At 42.5% G+C, this 24698-nt stretch overlaps 1 protein-coding gene across 1 annotated transcript in view; it reads left to right on the top strand.

Moving 5' to 3' along the window:
* The first annotated feature begins 442 nt into the window (after positions 1 to 442).
* Positions 443 to 24698, top strand: part of PKP3 (plakophilin 3) — a 70627-nt gene continuing 46371 nt past the window's right edge. Inside the window, exon 1 of the mRNA XM_020784078.3 lies at positions 443 to 546. Coding sequence (XP_020639737.3) covers positions 508 to 546 — 39 coding nt within the window. The 5' untranslated portion in view covers positions 443 to 507. The remainder of the gene's footprint in view (positions 547 to 24698) is intronic.

Genomic DNA, 24698 nt, shown 5'->3' on the forward strand with positions numbered 1-24698 from the left:
ATTCATCTGAACAGAACCCTGCCTTGCTGAGAGGCTCTTGAATCTTAAAACTGTACGTTCAGGTAGCTTTGGAGAGAAACACTGCAGCCATTTGAGCTCTCTTCCTCTGCAAGCTGGAACTTCATCAAGGCCAGGTTTTCTATCAGCCACTTAGACTGCAGCCACAGCTAATCTAGCAGCTAGCTCTACTGCCATTCTGCAAGAGAAGCATGTTTCGTACTGCCCTAGGAAGTGCAGATGTGCCTTAGGGTTTGGGGTTTTATTTTTCACTCTTTTTTTTTCTAATGAGCAACACATGAAAACAAACTGGTTGGGCAACATTAGTAGGTGGGGCCAGATTTGAGCTCCAAGCCCAGCCCTGTTGTAGCACCAGCCGTTACTCAACGGTGAGCATTCAATTGTCTTAGGTGCTTGCAGAAGGAAATACCTGCCCAGTCGGTAGCCTCTATAGCTTCAAAAGCCCTGGCCCAAGGCACGTGGGAATTTGCCTCCATCGTCTCCGAGAGGATGCTACAGGGAAGCAGACCTTCCAGGACACCCAGCACTGTATGTCTTCTCTGATCTCTTGCTACCTTTTCCACCTAGGAGACGTTTATGTGGAATAGTTAAGGCAGATAATGCTGGGGTACTTTAATCAAGCACTGAATCAGAAGGTGCAGTGCCAGCTCCAGTAAGATCCATGGCAGTTACTTTCATGTTCCAGTCAGGAATGCACATGCCTGCTTGGGCAGGTAGTGGTGCTTGGGTGTAATTGTAGTACTTGTAGATGTCTCGTGAGAAAACAGTAAAGCTGCCATCTGAAGCAGAGTTTCCTAGGATCAAGGCACATTGGACTCAATGGGATGTACTTTTAAGTGCACACATTTGGGATGGGGCTGCACATAGCCTTTTGCTGCCTTACAAGTCCTCATGCAGGTCAGGTGGGCCATCTTCTGCTCCTGCAATGGGATGCAACCATGGACAGATAGACTGGTTTTCTGGATAAGCAGAGTGGATGGGCTTGCACCACTGGGAAAGATGACATTTTTTCTTGTCTTCTGTGATTCTGCTATTGTTGAGGGTGATCTTTAGCGGGTAGAGATCATCTGGTAATGTCTGAACTGGATTTTAAAGGCCTGTAGCAGCCATGAATGTCACAGGTGGCAGGAGAGCAAGTCTCTGTTTCCCAAGTAGAATTCCCCTCCTGTTAAATGAGAAGACCTCTCTTCACCCACTGGGTCATGGAATTCTGGAAATCACCTCTATGGATTGACCTGTTGTTCAGAGGGCTTTGTAAAAGAGGATAAAGACAGAGGAAGGGGTGAAGGAAAATACATCTAATGGTGACTATTAGTCATCATACTTTAGAGGAATATCTAAGCTTCTTTAAAAAAACACGTCTCTAAGTATTGGGGACAACCTGCATGGGATGACAGTGCCTTCGATTTTCAGTTTGTGAATTTGCCAGAAGCAGAGAACGGACTAGACAGGGCTGTAATTTGTTTGATCTGGCAGTAGATCATGTTCATATTCTTAAGGACTCCAAGAGACATTTCGAGATCTTTTCAAAAATTGCTTTCTAAATTAACTCATGGCCATGCCTTCTGACCTCATAGTTAACTGATTTTTCTTGCCACTTCTCCATTATGTGTCTATATATCAGCCAGCGACATTAGTGCACCTGATGCAGGATTATACAGTATCCACAAAAGCATATGTCATAGTAAGTGGCTTAGTTGTTAAGGTGCCACAAGACCGTCTTCCATTGTTTTACTTCCACAGAGCAATGGTAGAGCATAAAAATGTCTACCGATTATAGCAAAAACAGTTGCTCTTGACTTCAGAGGACATTAATGCAAGCCCTTTTCCTTGGCAAATGGCTTGTGTTGGCCAAAAAAAAAAGTAAGACTTCAAATCAATTTCAGTAAGTAAAATATTTATTTTAAAGAGATAATGCCTGTGCACTCTGACTGGTACTGCTTGAATGCTGGGAGTGTCAAGATGTGAGAAAGAAGAATTGGTTTGAATTACTGTTGAGTTACAAGGTCTCTCTACTGACGTGGACAAGCAATTTCCCCTTGGTTTCCATTAGCCAGCTCTAAAATGGGTCCAGGAGAAAAAAAATCATGGGGCTGTTGTGAGGATTGACAGAATAATTACTGCCAGGTCTAAAGAATCGAAGCATGAATAAGAGACCAGAAGAAAGTAGCAGGGATAAAGACAGTGGGCATGTCTGAAAGTCCGCACAACAGGCACTAATTCAGTAGGAGCAGCTGACGTATGATTACAGATCACATCCACTCTTCACTGGAAAGAGAAGGGAAGCAGTGATCAACAAAGAGAAGGAACTTGTGCCTGCAAAATGGATGATAGTGCGAGACACAAACTGTGCTCAAGAACAGACTGGCAAATATTCATTAAGGAGAAGGACCCAACTTGATTACCAATTGGTGCACCTCAAACTTTTTTTTTACTGTGCGGATTTTGCAATCGACATGTGCCACAGGCTGTTTGGGTAGGCGTAGCTTTGAAGAATGTGTTCATCCCCACTACCCACTTTTTTTAAAAAAAATTTGGCCACACCCTGACAATGTCTGAATTTCCTGCTGGGCAAAGCCTTCTCCTAGAGAACTGGATTTAGGATCCTCCTCAGGAAAAGGGTGGGATCAAGTGCAACTCTTCCATTATTACTGATCCAGAAAAGGTGTGGTGGTTTATTTGATCATGTTATTATTCGTGCCATAAATGATTTTATTGGACCGTCTAAGGGACTTACCATAAGGTCTAGGGCCTTCACATTGGATTTCTTGTGTTCCTAGTGAGACTTTTAGGTAAGTTGGCCATGTGCCCCTTCTTTTAGGAAGGGCACTCCTCCACTTGAAGAGGCTCTCCAGTCCACATTTGTGGCCAAGCTAAAGAATCTGAAGAAGGAAAACCTTGAAGTTGCCCATCAGTGCTAGGAACCTGGACAGCAGACTTAGTGGGCAGACAGGTAACCTGATCACAGTCCTCCTCACTCAGGCAAAGGGTACTACAGTATATAATTCTCCTTAACTTATAACATTTTTTTCTAGTGATGTATCTATACATCCAAATTAACATAGGAAATTTTATGCCAGTCAACACCATCCTTTTGTCTTCCCTGCCTTTCTTCTTTTTTTTTTTTTACTGATGTGTAACTGGCCATTCTGCCCTTAAGTGGCTATCTGAATGTCCTTTGTCACAGACAATATGTTCTTTTTTTAAAAAAAAAAGTTATGTTTTCTAGCATATTTCATTCTATCCTCAATCTGGAGGAAAAGCAAGAAAGATGAAAGCTGTGGCAGATTCTGGTATTTTATAGTGTAGATTCTGACCCAGATTCTAATGCCTATGTAGCACTAAAGCATATAAATAAAGAACTAGGGTAGGGACCTACCAAAATATCTCATGGCCTCTGAACTATGGCACAACCCTGTGGGAAATGGCTATTTTAAACAATGCACTGGAGATGCTGACAAATTTCATTGCACCTACATCAGAACTGGTTGGGATTAACCCTGGGGGACTCAGTTGAATCTGTTGTGCTCTGTCAGTCTTCGAAGCTTCACTGAGTGAATGCAGACAGAGGTTTTCAAGTTGTGTCCTGTGACAGTGCACACTTAACCATTTGGTAAATAGGTCTGTTGTTGTCCTACTGAGTAGTAAGGACATATCACACTTTCACACTTTCTCAGAAATTAGAAGAGAGCAATTCAGAGAGCAGTAAAGTTCTCCTCAGGGTAATATAGGTGCTCTGTTTACTAAACCTGAATCATCTGAAGTTGAGCAAGGGAGGTGGCATTCATATAATAGCCACTTGGGTGTTCAAACCTGCATCATCTGCTGAACCTGAGTTAATACGTTCAGGTTGCATACAAGAGACTGTGATCTACTTTTTAAAATGCTTCCTGGCAGAGCTCTTGGACCTGGTTCTCCTCTTAGGTCAAGGGAAGAGGAAGGAGATGTCTATGAGAAGGAGGGTTCTCGCTACAGTCCTAAATGTATTTTAAGGTATACAACCACCGTGTTGTGGTGGTACATGCTATACATGCAAATTATGCAAATATACTGCTGCAGCTTTTCCACCACTTCTTCCCTCAAATTCCTGCAGACTGGGTTGCACTTCACACGAGCTGTTCGTCTTCAATTGTTGTTAAATACAAGACAGAACCCACTCGATTCTTATGAACCCAACACCAGAACCAGAGAAATAAGAGATGACAAAATCTAGATCAGCCAAGCTTAACTCAGAAGAATTTAGATGTTTTGTTCCTCTCACACTAGTTTGCAGAGCTTCTTAAAAAGGAGTTTTCGTTTTGTTTACAGCACTCTGAATTTTCTGACGGAAGACCATAGCTAAGTCAGGGATAAAGGGAGTGGGGTTCACCTTTGTCCATCTGGTTTCTGTCTGTGAACAAGATGTGCTTTATCTATACAACAGCAAATCTCAGGCCGAGCGTTAGAACTATGGCTAGGTTTAAACGGCCCTTCAAAATTTTCCTATCTTTATGGAGGCACAGAAACAGTTTCACCAAATTTCTACAGGTGAAGGAGAAATTCTCCAACAGTCTCTCAGACATAAGTATCAATGTAAACAGAGGCTGTAACACATGTTCCTTCCTATTTACCTCAAATAACTTTTAAAAGATCCCAATGTTAGGAAAGTGTGAAGGCAAGAGGAGAAGGGGACAATAGAGGACGAGATGGTTGGACAGTGTCACGGAAGCGAACAACATGAATTTGACCGAACTCCAGGAGGCAGTGGAAGACAGGAGGGCTTGGTGTGCTCTGGTCTATGGGGTCACAGAGTCGGACACGACTTAACGACTAAACAACAACTGCCAGGGGGAAAAAGCAGTGACTGGGCTAGCAGCCTAACCACCAATTTGCTTCTTCCACACGGGTTTTTTGAAACCTGGTGTTATTTTAGGGCATTGCAATAATGGTGGCAGGGAGGGACTACCAGAAAAAAATTCTGAAGAAAATTTGGAATACATTCTGAGAACTGACCTCATGTTTCTAGGGGAATATTTAAACAGAAACATCTTAGAATGTTTTTTTTGGGGGGGGCAATATTTCCTAAGAAATTTTGGCTCGGCTCCTGTTGTTACTCTTCAGGGATTGGCACCTTCCCCAGGGCCTCTCAAATATTACATTTGGAGGCGTTACTGTAGATCTATTTCATCTCTGCAGCAGATGTTTATAATGTCATTTCCCTACAGCAGACATAAGAGCAGGCGATGCCGCGTCCCACTCCAAGAAAAAGGGCAAAGCTAGTTCTGTAACATCATTTGCCCATCCATTTTCAGAAAAGTCTCATTTCTACAAAAAAGCAGTCCAGCCATTTCTGCCTTGCCATTTTTCTGCCCTATTCTCTGGGCCTTTTATAAGTTATTTCATTCCATTTTGGAACCTATCACAACGCTGCCAGGAGTGCTGCATTTTTATTTTTATTTTATTTTCCCCTGTTTCACTTCTCCTCATCAGCCTGCTGCCTACCTGGCTGTCCATATTTCTTGATATAGAAGGAGCTTGTTTGGGAGTAACTACATTAGGACATTTTTCCCCCCTAGCCTTTCACCGAAGTGTGGGAAGCTGAGAAGGCTCCCAGCTGCCACAGAGATGACTGTACAATGAAAGGCATGGTGTTGACACATGTTCCTCAACCACATCATTAAGTGAGATAAAACACAAGAATCCTGAACCTCACCTATTAAAACTAGGATGTAAATGTAAGTTAAAACCTGGAGGGCAATCAAATAGAAGAAAAGTGGAAAGTCGAGCTGATATTGCAACATGAATAGATTGGATGCCAGTACATTTTGTGTTCTCCCCCCCCTCCTTTTTTCTTCCCTCATATCCCCCTTTACCTTCTGTACCCCTTACCTTATCCCAAGTTGTTAATTTAAAAAAAAAGATTTTCTGCTAAATTTCTCTTCCTTTGAAACTCTTTTTAAAGATAATTCCACCACTACCACCCATCAAATTGGACGAGAACGGCTGAAATTCTCATGGGAGAAATTTCCTGTACTGCGTTAATTGGGGCAAGTGGTGGAGCCCAAGGACACTTAAATTATTTTAAAACATGTTTTAGAGCCCGAGTTTTAAAGAAAAAATTCTGGAAGAGGTTTTGTAGTCATGTTGACTTGTAATACCCAAATGCCTCCCACTTGTAACCTGCAGTTCATTGGGGCCCAGAGGCATTCTGGGAAAATGAAGATGGTGGCTGCTGTTGCATCTGCTTTACCCAAGGTTCCCCTTCTCATTACAGGGCTAACCGAACCCCCTTCTCTGCATTTTGTATCTACTTTTGGTAAACTCCCTGTGACACTGAGGCATTCGGAAGGAAGGAAGGGGGGGGGCATTTTTCCCAGGCCCAATCACAATTGACCCTGATGAACATGTTCTGGACTACCACTTGCACAGTTCCCTAGCTAGCATAGCCACTAGCCCTGCTGGCCAAGGGATTCAGTACCCTAATGTCCAAAACATGAAACTTTTCCAAGCTGAGCTGCTTAGCATATCACCTCATGGCTTGTTTTTCCATATTAGGTGGCTTCTTGTGATGAGGCAAAAAATGTTTTTGATGGCAGATTCACTTATAGACAATTATCCACAGATAGAAGCAATTATCTCATATAAATCCACCCTGTAAACATGCCCTGAGGTGCACTGTTAGAAGTGGAACAGCAGAGTGTGTGCTACAAGCAGGATTGTCCTGCACTGAAAGCAAAACACACCTTGCAATGGCCTTGACAGAATAACCTACGTTTTCCTTCACACAACTCTTGACAAACAAAGCATTGCTTTTACGATCTCTATAAATCCACTGCAAATTTAACCTGCAAAGTAAAAACGGAGGATCTGTAGTTGGCCTTTTAACCTCATGCGTGACAGTTCTGATGTTCTCTGTTGCCTCCATTCATACATTCATCCCATTGCAACACACTTAGTTCCTTTCCCACTTGGTTGTCTTTGATCCTTTTGAAATGTGTTTTCTTAACCTCCAATTATGCAGATTATACTGCCCTAGAATGAGTGGTGCTGACCTTCATCAAACCATTTAAAATGTTTCCAGGAGAAACTACATTGATTACCCCATCAAAACTGTTTACATTCTGACCGCACAAGCAGAAAGTTTCAGGAGGAGGCTGCTTTAGTAGATAGACAAGAGGGTATAGTCATGAACTCTCAGATGCTCAGGGAATTGGGTCTGGCTTTCAAGCTCAGCTTTATGCTCTCCGGAACATTTATGACAGCTGCTGTGCAATGGCCTCTAACATCATGTTTCAGGGTGGCCTATTTATGCATGAAATAATATGCCCTCTTATTAAACTCCCCTAAGGTCTGGAGTCTATTTCTGCTTCTTGAACCCTTGAGTCCACTTTTCCAAAGAAAAGCCTTGGAGACAATCAAATGCAGGGAGTGGGACAGTTGCTCCGTCCAGAGAAAACACTATCTTTCGTTTCATACTCCTTGCTTCCCTGGGGCACAAGAGTATCTCCTCTTTCCCTCTGTAGCATATTTTGCGAGAACAATGTGTATGTTTCTTTCTCTGTATTGTAGTGGAGGTGTAGAAGAGGTAGCTGTGTTAGGCTGTGCAAGCACATCAGGCAAAATCAAAACAAAACAAAAGACAAAAACATGTGGCACCTGAAAGACTATTATATTTTAATGTGTGCTTTTGTGGACATGTCTTTGGATTGTGATGTATTATAATGTGTTGTTATTCTTAGTGAAGATGTTTCCATGTTGCCATATGATTAGGGGCCAGGGTTGCCCTCCGGCCACCCAGAGAATACTTGAGAAGCTCAGGGCTTTTTTGCCCTGTCATTTATCTTGCTTCCACCAGTTTAAAGAAAAACAAGGAGTTCAGCTTGCTCTTTTTCTTCTCTGAGGGGTGGAGATGGTCTGGAGTGGGGAATGAGCAGGGCAAGAAAGACCCTGTATCTTTAAAAGATGAAAATCCGTGGACCTGAGTTCTTGCCAGAGAGAGGACAAAGAGGAAGGGTCATAAATTTGTAACGTGCAAAGGCATAACTTGACAACAGACTGAATATGAGAAAGAACACACTAAGATGTGTAAATGCCACAGTTTGAAATTATTACTTTTTTAAAGCCTTTTTTGGGGGGTAGATATTACCCCTTTTAAGGGGTAACTGTCGTCCCCTTCTCCTCTTGCCTTTACACTTTCCCAACATCAGGGTCTTTTAAGGGGTAATATCTACAAAAAAAGAGACCCTGATGTTGGGAAAATGTGAAGGCAAGAGGAGAAGGGGATGACGGGGGATGAGATGGTTGGACAGTGTCATCGAAGCTACCAACATGAATTTGACCCAACTCCAGGAGGCAGTGGAAGACAGGAGGGCCTGGTGTGCTCTGGTCCATGGGGTCACGAAGAGTCGGACATGACTTAACAGCTAAACAACAACAACCCCTTTTAAATGAGTAACAATTAATATAACATGTTAAAAGGTAATTGTCAGCATTTTAATGTTATTTACCCTGAAGGATTATATCTCCCCTATATGAGTCAGCCCTGGTCTTAAGAACCCCAGAGGAGGTCTTCCTCTCTGTTCCACCACCCATACAGAAATGTTTGATAAGGACAAGAGACAGGGCCTTCTCGGTGGGTGCTCCTAGACTTGTCCCCTTTTAATGATAAAGCATGCTGCTTATATACTGCCCCGTAGTGCTTTATAATTTAATTATGCAGGCTACATAGAGACATGTGTATCCAGGGGATACGAATACAAAGCACAGCAGCATGCCAGCACAGCTGCCACCACAGTCCATTCCCTCCCCCCACCCCCGAACCATCCCAGTCACTTACCAGGCCCTGTGTGGTGCAGTGCATGCATCTGTCAACATCGTCATTGCATCGATCATGGACATAGTCCCACTGGCACTTCCACACCTCTCCCCACAGCTGACCCACAGTGACAAGTCCCCCCACTCAGTTGCTGAGCAGTCGACTGTGGGGAGAGGTGAAGAAGTGCTAGGGGCTGCTGTCTCCATCTGCAGTGATCATGGAGCCCAAGAAAATAAAATCTGTCACTGCCTCCATATCTTCCCCTTCTATTTCCCAGGAGGTGATGGGACCAGTGGCCATGATCTTAGTTTTTTTATGTTGAGTTTCAGGCCGCATATAAGTTAAATAAGCTGGGGGACAATATACAGCCTTGTCGTACTCCTTTCCCAGTTTTGAACCAATCAGTTGTTCCATATCCAGTTCTAACTGTTGCTTCCTGTCCCACATATACATTTCTCAGGAGATAGATAAGGTGGTCAGGCAGTCCCAATTTCTTTAAGAACTTGCCATAGTTTGTTGTGGTCTACACCAGTGGTCCCCAACCTTAGGCCTCCGGATGTTCTTGGACTTCAACTCCCAGAAATCCTGGCCAGCAGAGGTGGTGGTGAAGGCTTCTGTGAGTTGTAGATCAAGAACATCTGGAGGCCCAAGGTTGAGGATCACTGGTCTACACAGTCAAAGGCTTTTGCGCAGTCAATGAAGGTTTCTCAGGAGATAGATAAGGTGGTCATGCACTCCCATTTCTTTAAGGATTTGCTATAGTTTGCTGTGGTTCACAGTCAAAGGCTTTTGCATAGTCAATGAAGCAGAAGCAGATATTTTTATTTATTATTATTTTTTATTTATTTAATTTATACCCCGCCTATCTGGTTGGCGAGGACCACTCTAGGCAGCTGGAACTCTCTGGCTTTCTCCATAATCTATCGCATGTTAGCAATTTGGTCTCTAGTTCCTCTGCCCCTTCGAAATCCAGCTTGTACTTCTGGGCGTTCTCGGTCCACATACTGCTGAAGCCTACCTTGGAGGATTTTGAGCATAACCTTGCTAGCGTGTGAAATGAGTGCAATTGTACGATAGTTGGAGCATTCTTTTGCACTGCCCTTCTTTGGTATTGGGATGTAGACTGATATTTTCCAGTCCTCTGGCCACTGTTGAGTTTTCCAAACTTGCTGGCATATTGAGTGTAGCACCTTAACAGCGTCATCTTTCAAGATTTTAAATAGTTCAACTGGAATGCCATCACCTTCACTGGCCTTGTGGTTAGCCAGGCTTTCTAAGGCCCACTTGAATTCACTCTCCAGGATGTCTGGCTCATGGTCAGCAGCCACACTATCTGGGTTGTCCGGGGCATCCAGATCTTTCTGGTACAATTCCTCTGTGTATTCTTGCCACCTCTTCTTGATGTCTTCTGCTTCTGTTAGGTCCCTCCCATTTTTGTCCTTTATCATGTCCATCTTTGCACAAAATGTTCCTCTAATATCTCCAATTTTCTTGAACAGATCTCTGGTTTTTCCTTTTCTATTATTTTCCTCTATTTCTTTGTACTGTTCATTTAAGAAGGCCCTCTTGTCTCTCCTTGCTATTCTTTGGAAGTCTGCGTTCAATTTTCTGTAACTTTCCCTATCTTCCTTGCATTTTGCTTCCCTTCTCCTCTCTGCTATTTCTAAGGCCTCGTTGGACAGCCACTTTGCTTTCTTGCATTTCCTTTTCTTTAGGATGGTTTTTGTTGCTGCCTCCTGTACAATGTTACACGCTTCCATCCATAGTTCTTCAGGCACTCTGTCCACCAAATCTAGTTCCTTAAATCTGTTCTTCACTTCCACTGTGTATTCATAAGGGATTTGGGTATTTTAAAAAACCAATTAAAAACATGGATGTTTAGGCAGGCCTTCCCTCCAGTTAATCTCTGATTCTTTCCCTTTCTCTTTTTCTTTTGTGTGTGTGTTGTTGTTTTTTTTGCCATCTTGAAGAACTGACTATTTTAGTGTAATAATTCTTTTTTATATTTATTGTCGTATTATGTGCTTGTAAGCCGCCTAGAGTGGTCGCAATGACCAGATAAATAAATAAATAAATAAATAAATAAATAAATAAATAAATAAATAAATAAATAAATAAATAAATAAATAAATAAATAAATAAATAAATAAATAAATAGTAGGGTTTAGTTATAATGATTTAAAATGTGTGTTGCAAAGCATATTGGTCCCACAGGGGACTAAAGCAGAATTAAATAAATTGCATATGATAAAACTCACTAAAAATCGCGGCAATTTCATCCAAAAAGTAACATTTGTGCACTGACTATTGGTATAACTCTTCAAGCAAAAATCTAACACTTGCTTTTATTTCATTGAAACGAAGTAACAATGTTGGCCTTTCCCTGTTTTTGTAAAAAAGCAACAACATTACTTTAGAGGAGTTGCTTCCCACCCCTCAGCTGTGCCAGGCAAGGACCTCCATGTCCCTACCTTATTATCTTAGCAAATACAGGATTGGGCGCCTGTAGAAATGAAGCCTAGCTCACCAGCTCACAATGTTTAGTGGTGGGTTTTGTTTCGGGTCTTTCAGTGGCAGACACAACCGGCAGTGCCAAGCCAGCAGAGTTCAGAGCAAGAGCATCTCGTTTGCTACTAATGGCGGGAAGAGGCTTGAGTCAGCAGGAGCTGGTGCCAGGATCCTCCCTGGCATTGGAAGAGAAGCAGGAAGGAAGAAGCTGAGAACGGCCAGCATTCCTAGTTGTAATAAAAGCAGTGCCCAAAGAAATGACCACGGCAGATCCAGCGACGGAACAGCAAGCTTTTGACCACCTTTTTAATTTATTTGTTCCATTTGCTGTGGCACTGGGTGTCATTGTCTGTAAGTGGAGCAGGGCTGTTCCACATCTAGAGCTCCTTTGGTCAGATCCTCCATCTACACTCATGCCCTGATGGTGTTGCCAGCTTCTCCTCCCCAGCTACAGTTGCTCATGCACTGGCTGGGCTCCCTTTCCCCTTAGGGAGGATCCCCATAGAGTCTCATGGACTGAATGGAAGCTCACCTCAAATTATGAGGAAAGTGCATCCCGCCCCTAAGAGTCTATAAGCCACCAGGGGGCTGTTGGCATGGCTAAAGGGAGCACTGTTTTCACTGTCTTTAAGGGACGCCTGGGTACATTTTCCTTCTAGAGAGTTCTGAACAGGATATGATACGTTGTGCTGGAATTAAATGGTCCATGTAAAGAGAGTCCAAACTGGAGGAGGCAGCACTAAAGAGATGTGGTTAAATAGCTGGATAAGAGTGGCCAAAGATATAGGCTGCTTCCAGTTGAGGGTTTATGGCGGCTTCTTCACTCACATTCTACCAGCAGCCTACTCATCACTGTCATCTCTGTGTAATCCTCCCACATTTTCCCCCCTTTGCTTCTGTCATTCCTCATACAGGAGAAACATCCCCCCCTTTCCTCCCCCCACCCACAGTTGAGGGAAGGACAGTACAATCTATACAAGGGCAGATCCCCCTAGTCCTGCTTCTGCTTCTCTCTCCCCCCCCCCCTCTCTCTTTTTAAGAACTCTGCTTTCCATGTGCACAATGGCCTCCCAGGATAAGTGATTTAATCACAGCTCAATACACATTCCACATAAGCTTTGTGTCATGTACCATTTTTGCTGTAGTGGTCTAGTGCTATCTGAAATAATTATTTTAACAAGTGGTGAAAACTGCACACACTGAAAAAGGTACAGTATATGGCATACGTGCTGGCCTTCGATAAGTTTGGTTTCTCAATAAATCATTAGCCATGTGTGACCACTGTCACCTCCACCCAGGGTGGGGGTGTCCAAGAGGGTCTCTTTGACGTTAGCCTCCATGGATCCCAGGCTCTCTCTCAGTCACTAGGACTGCTCTTTATGAAAGTAAGGGAACCGGGCACAAGGGTTGGTGGGGTGCCTGACTTTTTCCAACCTGACTGTCCATGGGGAGTCTCAGTTAACTCCACTAGCGTTCCCCCCCCCCATTGCTCTCAGTCCTCAGCTGGGCCCATCTTCTGTTCACTGGCCCCCTGGTGTTTCCAGCTGGAGTCTCATTGACAATACTGACCCCGGAACGCTACTGCCCTTTAGAGAAGGCCAGTAGTGATGGGCTGGCCAAGGTTCCCAAGTCCCAGCAGTTTTTGGAGGATGTGCCAAAGATGCTCATTGGGCTTCCTCTGCCAGCTCCACATTTAAACCAGAATGGGCCCAGTGTGGCCAGTTGCCTATGCCGTTTTGTAAGGGCCCCAGGTTGGATGGCCACTAGCACTCTTCCCCTGAGTTCTTTACCCTCAGAGAGGATCTCCGTGAGGTCCGCCAGGAGGGGTGGGGCCTAGGCAAAGAGACAGCTGGAGTGTCCCCCTCATACCGTGTCAAAGCTATTGACACTAAAAAAGACAAAAGAGTAGTGTTTTAAGGCAGCTTTCCCTCACTTGGTGCACTCCAGACGGCTTGAATTACACGGGGATGGTTAGAGTTGTGGGTATTATGTCTGAAAGGGACCATGTTCAGGAAGGCTGTACTAAGTGCATTGTTGCTGATGGAAAATTCTGGAACAAGTTACACAGAAGATGGCTAGTGTCCTCCAGAGCATGTGGGACGTTGGCTGCAGTGGAATAGCAATACTGTAGTTTTTCAATGCCTTGGTACTGTCTGGGAACATTCTTCTGCTACTCACACTACTGAAGAAAGAGACTTTGTGCTTCCTTGGCACTTCAGAGCTATGAGTCTCCATTAATGCTGGAATGGTGGCGGGAGGATCCCAGGCCCGGGTGTGGCCATCCACAGGCCTTGCACACAAGACTGAACTTGCACATGGAAGGATACAGTACTTTAGCAACTGCCAAGTTTGGCCTCATTTCACACCACCAAAGAATTCAATCCCAGAGCAGAGTTGGCACCTTAAGCCAACAGTGACTGTTTTTAAAAAAATTATTACTATTTCTGCCTTCAAGCTACAAGAGTGGAACATGTTTTGGGGATCCATACTGCAGGATCTTGCAAAGCAAGGCACTGAAAGGTGGTTCTTGAGGATTAATGGTGGGAATCTGGAGTTGAAAGGCTGAGGACCAAGACTGGCAGGTGCAGTTCCTGAGGACAGAAATGGACTGGCCTGGGGAATCTTCAAGCAGTGAAGGGCATATTGATAAAGCCAGGGAAGGAGTATGCTTCACTTTTATTGAAGCAGTGCCCATGTCTTTAGCCAAAACACGCCTGTCTGATTTGGCTCTTAGCCCTGCTGGAGGACAATTTCATTGCCTGCTGGAAAACCAAGCACCTGGGATGCAAACGAACCTTTATCTCCAGCAGCAAACGGAGGCCAAGTGCAGGCTTGTGTTGCGATGGTTTTCTTCTGCCAAGTGTACACACACCACCATTCTTTCCTTTGGGGGAGGCTGGGAACCGTGTCCCTGTTTATTGTTGTTACATGCCATCACTTCACCTCCAATCTATGGCGACTCCATGAATGATCTCCAAAAGGTCCTGTTCTCAACAGCCCAGCTCAGCTCTTGTAAACTCAAACCTGTGGTTCCTTTAGGGAGTTGATCCATTTCTCATTTGGTCTTCCTCTTTTCCTACTGCCTTTTTCACCTTTCCCAGCACTGTGATCTTTCCCAGATAATCCTGCCTTTTCATAATGTACCCAAAGTAGAAAAGCCTCAGTTTCAACATTTTTGCCTCCAGAGACAGTCCAGGTTTGATTTGATCACTTGTTCATCTTTCTGGTAGTTCAGGGTTTCTGCAAAGTTCTCCCCTAGCACCATATAAACAAATCAATTTTTTTCCTGTCAGCATTCGTTACTATCCAGTTTTCACATGTGTACATAGTAATCAGGAATACAAGAGTGTGAATGAGCTTGGTCTTGGTCTCCAGTGACATATCCTTACACTTGATAATATTTTTTAATTCCTTTATTGCTGCCCTTCTGAGTCTCAATCTGCTTCTGATTTCTTGGCTGCATTCTCCATTTGGATTGATAGTTGAACCAAGGCATACAATTTTTTTATTTTGATTTCATCACTGTCATCATTAAAATTGTGTAGTTCTTCTGTAATCATTATTTTTGTCTTCTTAATCTGAAATTTGATTTCAACCTGCTTTGGAACTTTCCTCTTTCAATTTCATCCTAAGTTGTTTCCACATTGCTGCTTTCTGCTTGAAAGATGATGTCATCTGGATATCTTACATTATTGATATTTCTTCCACCAATTTTCACTCCTCCTCTTTCTGAATCTAGTCTGATTTTCCATATAATATGTTCTGTGTACAGATTTAACATATAAGGGGATGAAACATATCATTGTCTAACAACTTTATCTGTAGGAAATCATTCTGTTCTCCATATTCTGTTTTAATGGTAGCTTCTTCTTCATTATTTAGATAATGCATCAGAACAATGAAGTGCTGAGACACACCCATTTATTTCAGAACAACCTATAATTTCTCATGATTCAAACCACCAGTGGCTTTGCTATAGTCTATAAAGCATCTACAGATCTTTTTCCGAAATTCTTTGGTGTGCTTCAGTAGCCAGCAGATATTTGCAATATGATCTTGGGTTCCTTTTCCTTTTCTCAATCGAGCTTGAACATCAGTAATTTCTCACTCCATGTAAGGTAAAAATCTTTGCTGCAACACCTTGAGCATCACTTTGCTTGCATGAGAAATTAAAGCAATAGTCCTACACTTACTGCACTCCTTGGCATCTCCTTTGTTGGGGTCTGGAATTTCTATTGAAAATTGCCAGTCTGTGGGCCATTGTTTTGTTTTCCATATTTGTTGGCATATTCTTGTAAGGATTTTGATAGATTCCTTGTCTGTGGCTTGAAATAAGTCTGTTGATATTTTATTTGTTTGTTTTTATTTAAAATATTTTCTGCCCTGTTTTTCTCCGTGAAAAGGACCCAAGGCAGCTCACAACAGTGAAATACAATATTTAAAGTTGAAAACAATGTGGCTAGAATGGGGGTTAACATCACTAAAAGACAATATTGAAAGCTAAGAACAAAGAGTAAAGAGGCCTCTTATATTATTAAAAGACAATATAAAAGCTAAGACCAATAAGTATACAATTTAAAAAATTGCTACTCTGAGAAATAGAAAACACAAAATTGGAAAACACAAATAGTACTAAAAATCCAGTCCAAGCAGTTATGCATAACAATCAGTCTTAAAAAATCACATACAGGTAGCTGGCTACTGAGCAAAGGCTTGCCTGAAGTTCTTTACAGTACAATATCTGCTTGTGGTAGGAGAGGGAAGATGGGGCTGCCTGGTCTCCTGTACTGCTTTTGGAGCAGCTTTCACTTCACTTTCTAGAACTGCAGGTTCTTCATCATAGGATTCCTCTTCAAAGGGTTCTGTCGTCCCTTTATCTCTTCTGTCTACTTCTGCAGTACAATGTTTCTACCTTCTGTATTTCCTCTTGATCAGGTAACGGGCTTCCCTGTGACCGATTCAGCATTCCAAATCTAGACTTACATTTCCCTTTGTTTACTTATGTTGGTAATTGTAATAGTTCTCTTTGTCTCTTTGTGATAGTCTCTGAAAAGCTGCATTCAGGATTCTGACCCTGTATCTGTCCTCTTTTACTTTTGCTTCCAGCTTTACATTTGCTTTACACTTTCCTGTGTTTCTTCCATCATCCACCTAGGTTTTTTTTCTGTTTACTACAGGAATTGTCTTTTTGCATTCTTCCCTAGTAATATCTCTGGTTTCAATTGCTTCTTCTGCCCGTGTCACCTTCAGCTACTGCTGCTACCTAGTAGCTGCTTTGAAGAGGGTGGGTGCCAGGGCACCTGGGCCCTCCTACTCCTCCAGAGTTACCCAGCTCCTTCATGATGTGCAGGGACTTGATTCAGAGAGGGCGGCTCCTTCTGGGCCAGCCTGCCACTCACTCCTTGCCCTCTCCCTGGTCAGAAGAAAGCTGGCCAGGGGGAGAGCACTTTCTCACTTTCATTGTCTCCATGTTCCTAGTCCACTCTTTGGTGATGGGTGGCGGCAGCTCGTCCCTCTCCCCACCCCCCAATAATGGCAACAGTGGCTCCCCAAACATTCCTCGACTCTCAAGGGCCTCACAGAGTTGCTTCAGGATGACAGTGTGCTTACCCAAGCACCTCGCCAGCCACTTACTTGGGAGTAAATCCTTCATGAAAAGCTCTGAGGTATGTCTTCATGAGGGCTACACCAGAATGTGAGACTGTAGTGTACTGCACACTTCTCCAAACAAGCCAACTTGTCTTTTCCTGGGCAAATACATCCCCCCCCCAAAGAACAAAATGTGTTGCTTTTGTCCCATCTGGCACACAGAGCTGAAGGAGGGACAAACCTGCCGAACACAGTGAGAACTAGAAGAGAGGAATTCCTTCTGTCAGGACAGGCTAGGACCTGTCTGTCAATATAGGTACAGTTCAAATAGGACACCTCCCTATTGCTTGGTCTCACCTCCCTCAGGAAAAAAGCAACGGATTCCTCTTGCGCTCATGGGCAAAGAGATATGGAGTGTCTTGATCTGGTATAGAGAACATACAGCATGCTGCACCTCTGTCTTCCCTGCTTGTATCAAAGCAGTCCTATTGGACAGCATGTTATTTCTCCTGCATTTGCTTGTTTATAGCACCCATAAAAGCCTAGAAAAGTCACCTCTTCTCAGTTCCCTAGCCAGCATTTCCACAATGAAAGCTAGGAGATTCTATAGTCTAAAATGGTGCCTTCTCCAAGATCTGGACTAATGCAGCTATTACTTCCTTACTGTTAAAACCCTCTTTCACAGCTCTGGATCCCATTTAGTCTTTTCCTGCTTCTGATTCCTGCTATTTTTTTTTGTCCTATTTTCAGGCCTCAGAGATCTATATGGATATGATAGCAGGGTTGTATGTCAGGGTAACGGTAAATCAACTAATAACAACAATAGAAACAGTTCATTATATAATAGGTGGATGCCCCAAACCATCATCAACAGATTACATGTGCAGGCCTAACCAAGTTATAAAGATAATTTTTCACTCGTTAGCCAAATATTATGTGTTACTCAGATATTTACCTCCATATTATGCCACCTCCAATTTTAGAAAATGAAATGGCAATACTATACTCAGATGAGCAACTTATAGAGTTCCTTTTAATAATGTTCATTTTAACAGTTTATTTTAATAAGTGGGATATTATACTTCTGGATAAGCAACAAAGGAAAAACATGCTCGATAGAAGCTGGAGTTCCGTCAACAAGCAACCTCAAAAGTTTAGAAAGTACAAAAGTTACAAAGTACCAAACAAAGCAAGATATTAAAAGAAAACGGACGCAAGATCAGGTCACCCTCCCACTCATACTAATTTCAGCACCTGGACTAATTTAAAAACCTTTGGCTACCAGATTAAAACAATTGTCAATAGCTGCTCATTAAACTTCTGACTGTACTGAAGATTTTGGAGTTAGACATAGGTTCACTTTCCAACAAAGGCATGAGTTCCATGATCAAATACTGGGAATCTGCTGGGTGCTCATGTTTGCAGACATACATCTGTCACTAATGGTTTTAGAAACCATCTTGAAGCAACCCTGGGTCAATCAAAGTACTGTACAGTATCTCCTAAGCCTATTCAGGGGAGGTCAACAAATGAGAAGCCTCTTTAAATAAGGAATGCATAACTTGACATGTCATTTCAGACATGGAAGAATCTAGTGCTTCGAAGCTGTTATAGTATTCTTCCCCCTGCCCCGCCCCACTCCAAAGTACCAGAACACAGCAAATCGGCATGAAATATCTTCTGTTTAAGTGTACATCCTTACAATGATGCCTGGCATATAAAAATTCCAGACAGAAAATTCAGTGGTTTTTGGAATAGAGGAAATGCACTATGTTATATGAATGTATGTACTAAATTACTTCGAAACAAAACACAAAGGAAGTCCCTTGTAATAAACATTTTTGAATCAACCTACCAGCCCGAATTAAACTGTAGAATTAAAACACAGCTTGGACTTGGCAGCACTCCTTTCTGATGGGTGGGGACACTGGGAACATCTTCCTTAGAAGCTGTAGGTATATTTTCACTACCTTCTCTTCCTGGAGGCTACCTATAAAACACAGATTCACATTAGTGCACCATGTGATACGTTTGGGTTTACTTTTGATAATCCAAGAAGCATAGATCTTGATCTCATCATATTCCTTTGGAAACCATAAATTCAGAAAGGTGCACTTTCATAGCATGTTCATGCCTTAAGCCAGTCGCAAGGATGAATTCAGTCAGAAACATCATCTTAATGGCATATTTGGAGAACATCAATAGCATAGCATGCAGCTGATTAACTGTGCAAGGTCATTAAGATTCATGCTCCAAAAAGCTTATGACAGTAGAAATCAATGTGTAAGGAAGGTTTGATGAAAATCCTCTTCTAGAAGGATTTGAAGTGGTTGGTTAGTCACTGTACGTTGTTTACGAGGAAGCGAAGCAGCGATAATCAGAATGATAGATGAATAGAGGAAAAAAGCAGCGGAATCAGGCTAGATGCTTGCTTAGGTGGATGAAAGTGTGCAAAAAAAAAGGATTGTGGGGAAACTAACAGCACTAATAACTCTCTCTCTGTAGCTGGCAACTTTCATCTGCACAATTCAAAGCAGTTGGCAGAGGTGGGTCAACATAATCTCTTTAATATGCATAGCTGATGGAGAGCTTATGTTTTACTGATCACAACTATGTATCACAGGGGAGGGCAATTAATTTCTATAGGAGGGCCACATGAAAAATCTGAACTGTGTTCGGGGGGCCGAACCAACTTTACTTGAAAATAAAATGAAACAGTGATGTTATGATTGTTTTTATTTTAAACTTGTTAATCTTCACAAATACTAAAGAGGTTTTTTGCGGTATGCTAAAGATAAGCAACTGATCAACTTTATACAAAAAGTTATAAATGGTTTTGATGTTCAAAATTATCCGCGGGCCAGACAGGAGCTGCTCGCGGGCCATATGTGGCCCTCGGGCCGCACTTTGCCCAGGTCTGGTATAACAGATAGTGTGTGACCATCTTAAATCTTAACTGGTGAGGCAGCTTGATCCTACACAAGATCCTGACAGTAATGTAGCTAGGCTATGCTGCTTCAGTGACTACATCATCCTGTATTTAGCAAGTCAGGAAGGAGCTGGGAATCATAGTGGCTCTCCTCCAAACACCTGGATTCATAACTTGGGAGACAGAATAAAATGATAAGCACCTCTTCTGCCACCAAAATGTCAAATGTGCACTGTTATACCATTTCATTAACAGGTGACTGCTAGCAGTATGAAATGGCCGCTTGCATCAGACCAAAGTCTAGCTGTTTGCATTGGCATGGAACTTTTATATGATTAAAGAGACACAAAGGCAGAAAGAAAGAAGGAAACAGGCCATACTAAACTGTAATCAGAGTTCTATAGTTAAATGGAGACGCAGTCGTAGAAGAGCCACCCAGAAGAATCCAGGCTACAGGGAATCAGTGCATAAACTCTTGCAGATCGCTCCACACAGCAACCAATTTATTCCAGCAGCTTCCAGAGTACAACTGACCATTGCAGGGCAGACCCCAAAGACTGCTGATAAAGCTCACCCTCACCGTAGGTTGTGAATCTATTAAAAGGACATTGGCATTATACTGAGCCAAGCATAGAGTTCGACACCTCTTGTTGGGCCCCTTTAGCGTCTTATGAAGCTGAACTAGAGTGCATCTGGCAATACAGTAATAGAGACAGATAAGTGGAAAACTCTCTTGTCTCTTGGGATATCATTTTGGACTAGTTCTGCCCTAAGACAGCCATATCTGAAAGGGAGGTGTCTTCCGTATAAGACAAATAACTGGGTCCTTCTCAAAGTATGGGTGCATTTTCTTTCTCTGTATACATTATTTGGGTCAGTGACTATCATCCACGCATGTGGATGTCACTGTGCCCTCTTCTGAGTTAATGTTTGGGTTGCTGTTCAAGACCATGCGGCACCTGAATCCTCGTAAAGTGTGGATCGCACATTGCTTTGCAGCAAGACATGAGACTGCGCTGCTCAGCTGCAACATTTCTAATTATAATATATATGACTGTAACTGCAGAGAAAGAGAACCATTTATCTCTCTCTCTCTCTCTCTCTTTTTTTTTTTTTTTTTTTTACTATCAGCATTATCAGCATTTCTATTTTTGGGCTCTTCATTTCTTTAAAAAAAAACACTTCCCTCTAGGGATCTTACAGAAAAAGCTATGATCAGCTTGTCAATGGTTAATAGTTGGTGTACCTCCATGAAAAATCTGTGCTCTGAGGCAGCAGATATCTGAACACCACACACTGAGGACAAACCATGGGGGAGAGCTTTCATGTCCTGTTTGGGGGCTTCCCAGAAGCACCAGATTTCTGTTGAAATAGGATAACTGGACAAGGTAATTTTGTCCATATAAAAGAGCACCAGGATGGGGACGGGCAAACTAGAGGGATCGTTACCGTTTTCCCGAAAATAAGACCTAACCTGAAAATAAGCCCCAGTATAATTTTTCAGGATGCTCGTAATATAAGCCCTACTCCTAAAATAAGCCCCAGTTAAGTGAAACCCCGCCCTCCACGACTGTGCAGCAACCAGAAGATGACGTGACTGTATTTGAATATATTAGATTGTTGTACATGAAAAAAATAAAACGGCCCCTGCAAATAAGCCCTAATGTGGTTTTTGGAGCAAAAATTAATCTAAGACCCCTGTCTTATTTTTGGGGAAACACCGTAGTATGTTCCAGGGGATCTCTTCTTATGTTTGTTCTTAGTAGTTAAATTAGGGATAGCCCCAGGTAGGCATTTTGCTGTCCCCACTCAAGACGACTTCCTCCACTTCTTAAAGAAGCACATCACTCTGTTTTCTGGTAGACAGGAAGAGCTAGGGGCTCCTGCTGCTGCTGCCCCAGTCACACCATCTAAGCATTTGCTGCCTAAGACAACAATCCCATTCTACATAATGGTAGGTTTGGCCTTAGGTAAATTATATGGTTTTTTTCTTTGTTTTTTTATTATTATTTTAATTTTTTTTGCAAAAAAAAAAAATTAAATAAATCCAGAGCTTGGAACATAGTGAAGAGACTCTGAGAGCTGTGGTCAGTGAAAGCAGTTTTGTCAAACAGAACATTCAGTGTACAGTCTGGGATCTTAAGTTAAAAGGCTATTGTGTAGCATGGCTGGAGAGAGACTTCTTCCAGTAATACTAAAGATCCACTGACAGCCAGAGTGGATGGACTAAAGGTCTCAAAGGATATAAGGCAAATTTCTGCATTTGTCTGGCCCAACCAGAGTGCCCCAAGCAGAGAGCTACCTACTTGTTTCCTGCCTTGCCTCCCCCATTCATAAATCTGTCCTCTATTGCTTGCTTCCTCATTGCCTAGAAAACTGCAAACATGAATGAGGTAATAATTACAAAACACTTTTACATGTTAAAGGTGTTATATGAATTATTAGCAACTTCCGGTCCCCAGTCCTACTACCCAGTGTGGTGTAGTAGACAAAGGATTAGGACTCAAGAGACCTGGGTTCAAATCCCCAGTCAGCCATGGAAACTGACTGGGGTAGTGGACCTGGTAAAACAATTCCTTAAGTATCTAACTTACCTTGAAACCCCTATTAGGGTGGCTATAAGTTGGATCTGACTTGACTGCAGGTAAAAAACAAAAACAACCAGCCCCCAACACCCATAATATTGATTCAAAATGTCTCCCATCTGCAGCTTCAGCTACCACCTGTTAGACTTGTTATGCTTTCATGTATGAGGTCATCTCTGCCCCTGATAGTTCACAGCTTTTCACTGGGAGCAGCTCTCACGCTTCCCCCTTTTTCTTGTGTTTCTTTTCCATGACCAGGCTGCTTTGGTGGGGAACAAAAGTTTATTGATTGCCCTGCAAGAATAGGTTTCAATGCTTTTGTGAATGGCCGTGAGAGGGAAATTTGAGCTGAGAGAGAACTTAAACCACAGCAGCTGGAAAGGCAACCAGGTGGATTTCAAGAAACTGCCTTTGACTGGTGGCAGCATGGGTACCTCTGCCCTGGAGGGTCTGATGGTTTGCCCCATACTTCACCCCTGGATGAAACTGATGGTGAGACAATTGCCTGGCAGAGAGTTATTTGATCAGCTAAAAGCAAGAGCAGGCTCTTTAATTGGGGATGTCCACATGTTCTTTTAACACCTAAAAGTGTTTTATGGCAAAACTCTATGGTGAATCTTTGAACTGCAGAGCTGAAAGGAACCCTATGGATCACTGAGGTCCAGGGCCTGTCAAGAAGGCCTAGTGGGGAATCAAACGGCCAACCAGACATCTAAACCACTGAACTACCCAGCAATGTGTGGACATACAGTGGGCCCTCGACTTACTAACTTAATCCATTCCGGAAGTCCATTTGTAAGTTGAAACGTTCGTAAGTCGAAACCAAATTTCCCATAGGAAGGCATTGAAAATTAATTAATGTGTTCCTATGGGGGAGGAGGTCAGAAACTTAAAAATAAATAAAAGAAAGTCACTTACCAGGCCTTGGTAGCCCCCGAACTGCAGGAAAAGAGCACGAAACAGCTAAAAGACGATACCCGGCAGGGAGCCTGGCAGCCATTTTGTGCTTTTCTCTGCTCCTGCCCGCCCCCTCCCCACCTAACAGCTGATCGGCTGGCTCTTAAGAGGCTTCTAGAGACTTGCTCATCACCTAAAAAGGCAGGGGAATAAAGCTCCCCCTGCTTTCAGAAGCCTCCCGGAGGCAAGGGAAAAGCAGCAATTTTTTATTTCCAGCTTTATTCCCCAGCATATCGGGCGGTTTGTACGTTGAATTGTTCGCAAGTAGGGCTGTTCATAAGTCGAGGGTTGACTGTACTTCTAGAGGTCATTTCTGATAATCATAGAACCATAGAGGGGGAAGGGATTTCAAAGATCATTTAGTCCAAGTCCTGCTTACACTAAATATCTACTGCTACAATATCCCTGATAAATTGCTATTCAGCTTCTGCTTAAAAACCTCAAATGGAGAGCCCACCCACCTTCTGAGATAATCCATTCCATGTGGCCTGTATGTACTTAGATTTCCAATATCACTGAGATGTAGTTCTGTGGTGTTCCCATAGATCAACCCTTTAAGATATATCTGCATAAATTATGGCGAGCACCCTGTATATCATCAGAAGGACTTCGCAAGGCAAAATTATTTGCAAATACATCTCCAAAATACTGCAAAGAAAATGCATGCAGTTAAGTGCCTTTCATACTGTTTTCTGAGTTATCCTGGGGTTCCTCAGTTTTTCAAAAGTTTTTGGCTAGAGGAACAATAATAGCTGAGTCATTTTCCTCGAAAACAATCTTTGCACCATTGCTAGTCTTCTCCTGCAATGTGTACCTGCAGGAGATTGAAGGTCAGTATTCTGCACAAATTGATTATTAATCCAAAATCCACTGCAACACATAAAGGTTCCCTAACAGATATGCAGTGGATTTTGGATATGTCAATAAAGTCAAGATTAAAATGATTTAAAATAACAGAAAATTTAAAAACTACTACGGGAACTAAATTCTATGTGAATACTTTTATTTGCAAAGGAGGCCTATTTTTGCCGGCCATCACAACTATGGGTGCAGTTCCAAGATTATTAAATTTATATGTAATGCCACTCTTCATAATAATCTCAAAATGGTTTGCAAACAAAAATACAAAACAGATTGTGTAAAAGAGCAGTGTTAGAAATCTAAAAATTGAACTAGTAGTGAAATTATACAAACAAGTAGAGATCACACAAAGGTCTCCTAAACTAGTCAATGTAGTGATAAATTTATAAACAAAAATGCTCATTGTAAGAGTTCCCATTCTACATTACCCCACAAACCCAGACATACATGCTGAATA

This window comes from Pogona vitticeps, chromosome 1 (assembly GCF_051106095.1).
Source record: "Pogona vitticeps strain Pit_001003342236 chromosome 1, PviZW2.1, whole genome shotgun sequence".
Taxonomy (NCBI): domain Eukaryota; kingdom Metazoa; phylum Chordata; class Lepidosauria; order Squamata; family Agamidae; genus Pogona; species Pogona vitticeps.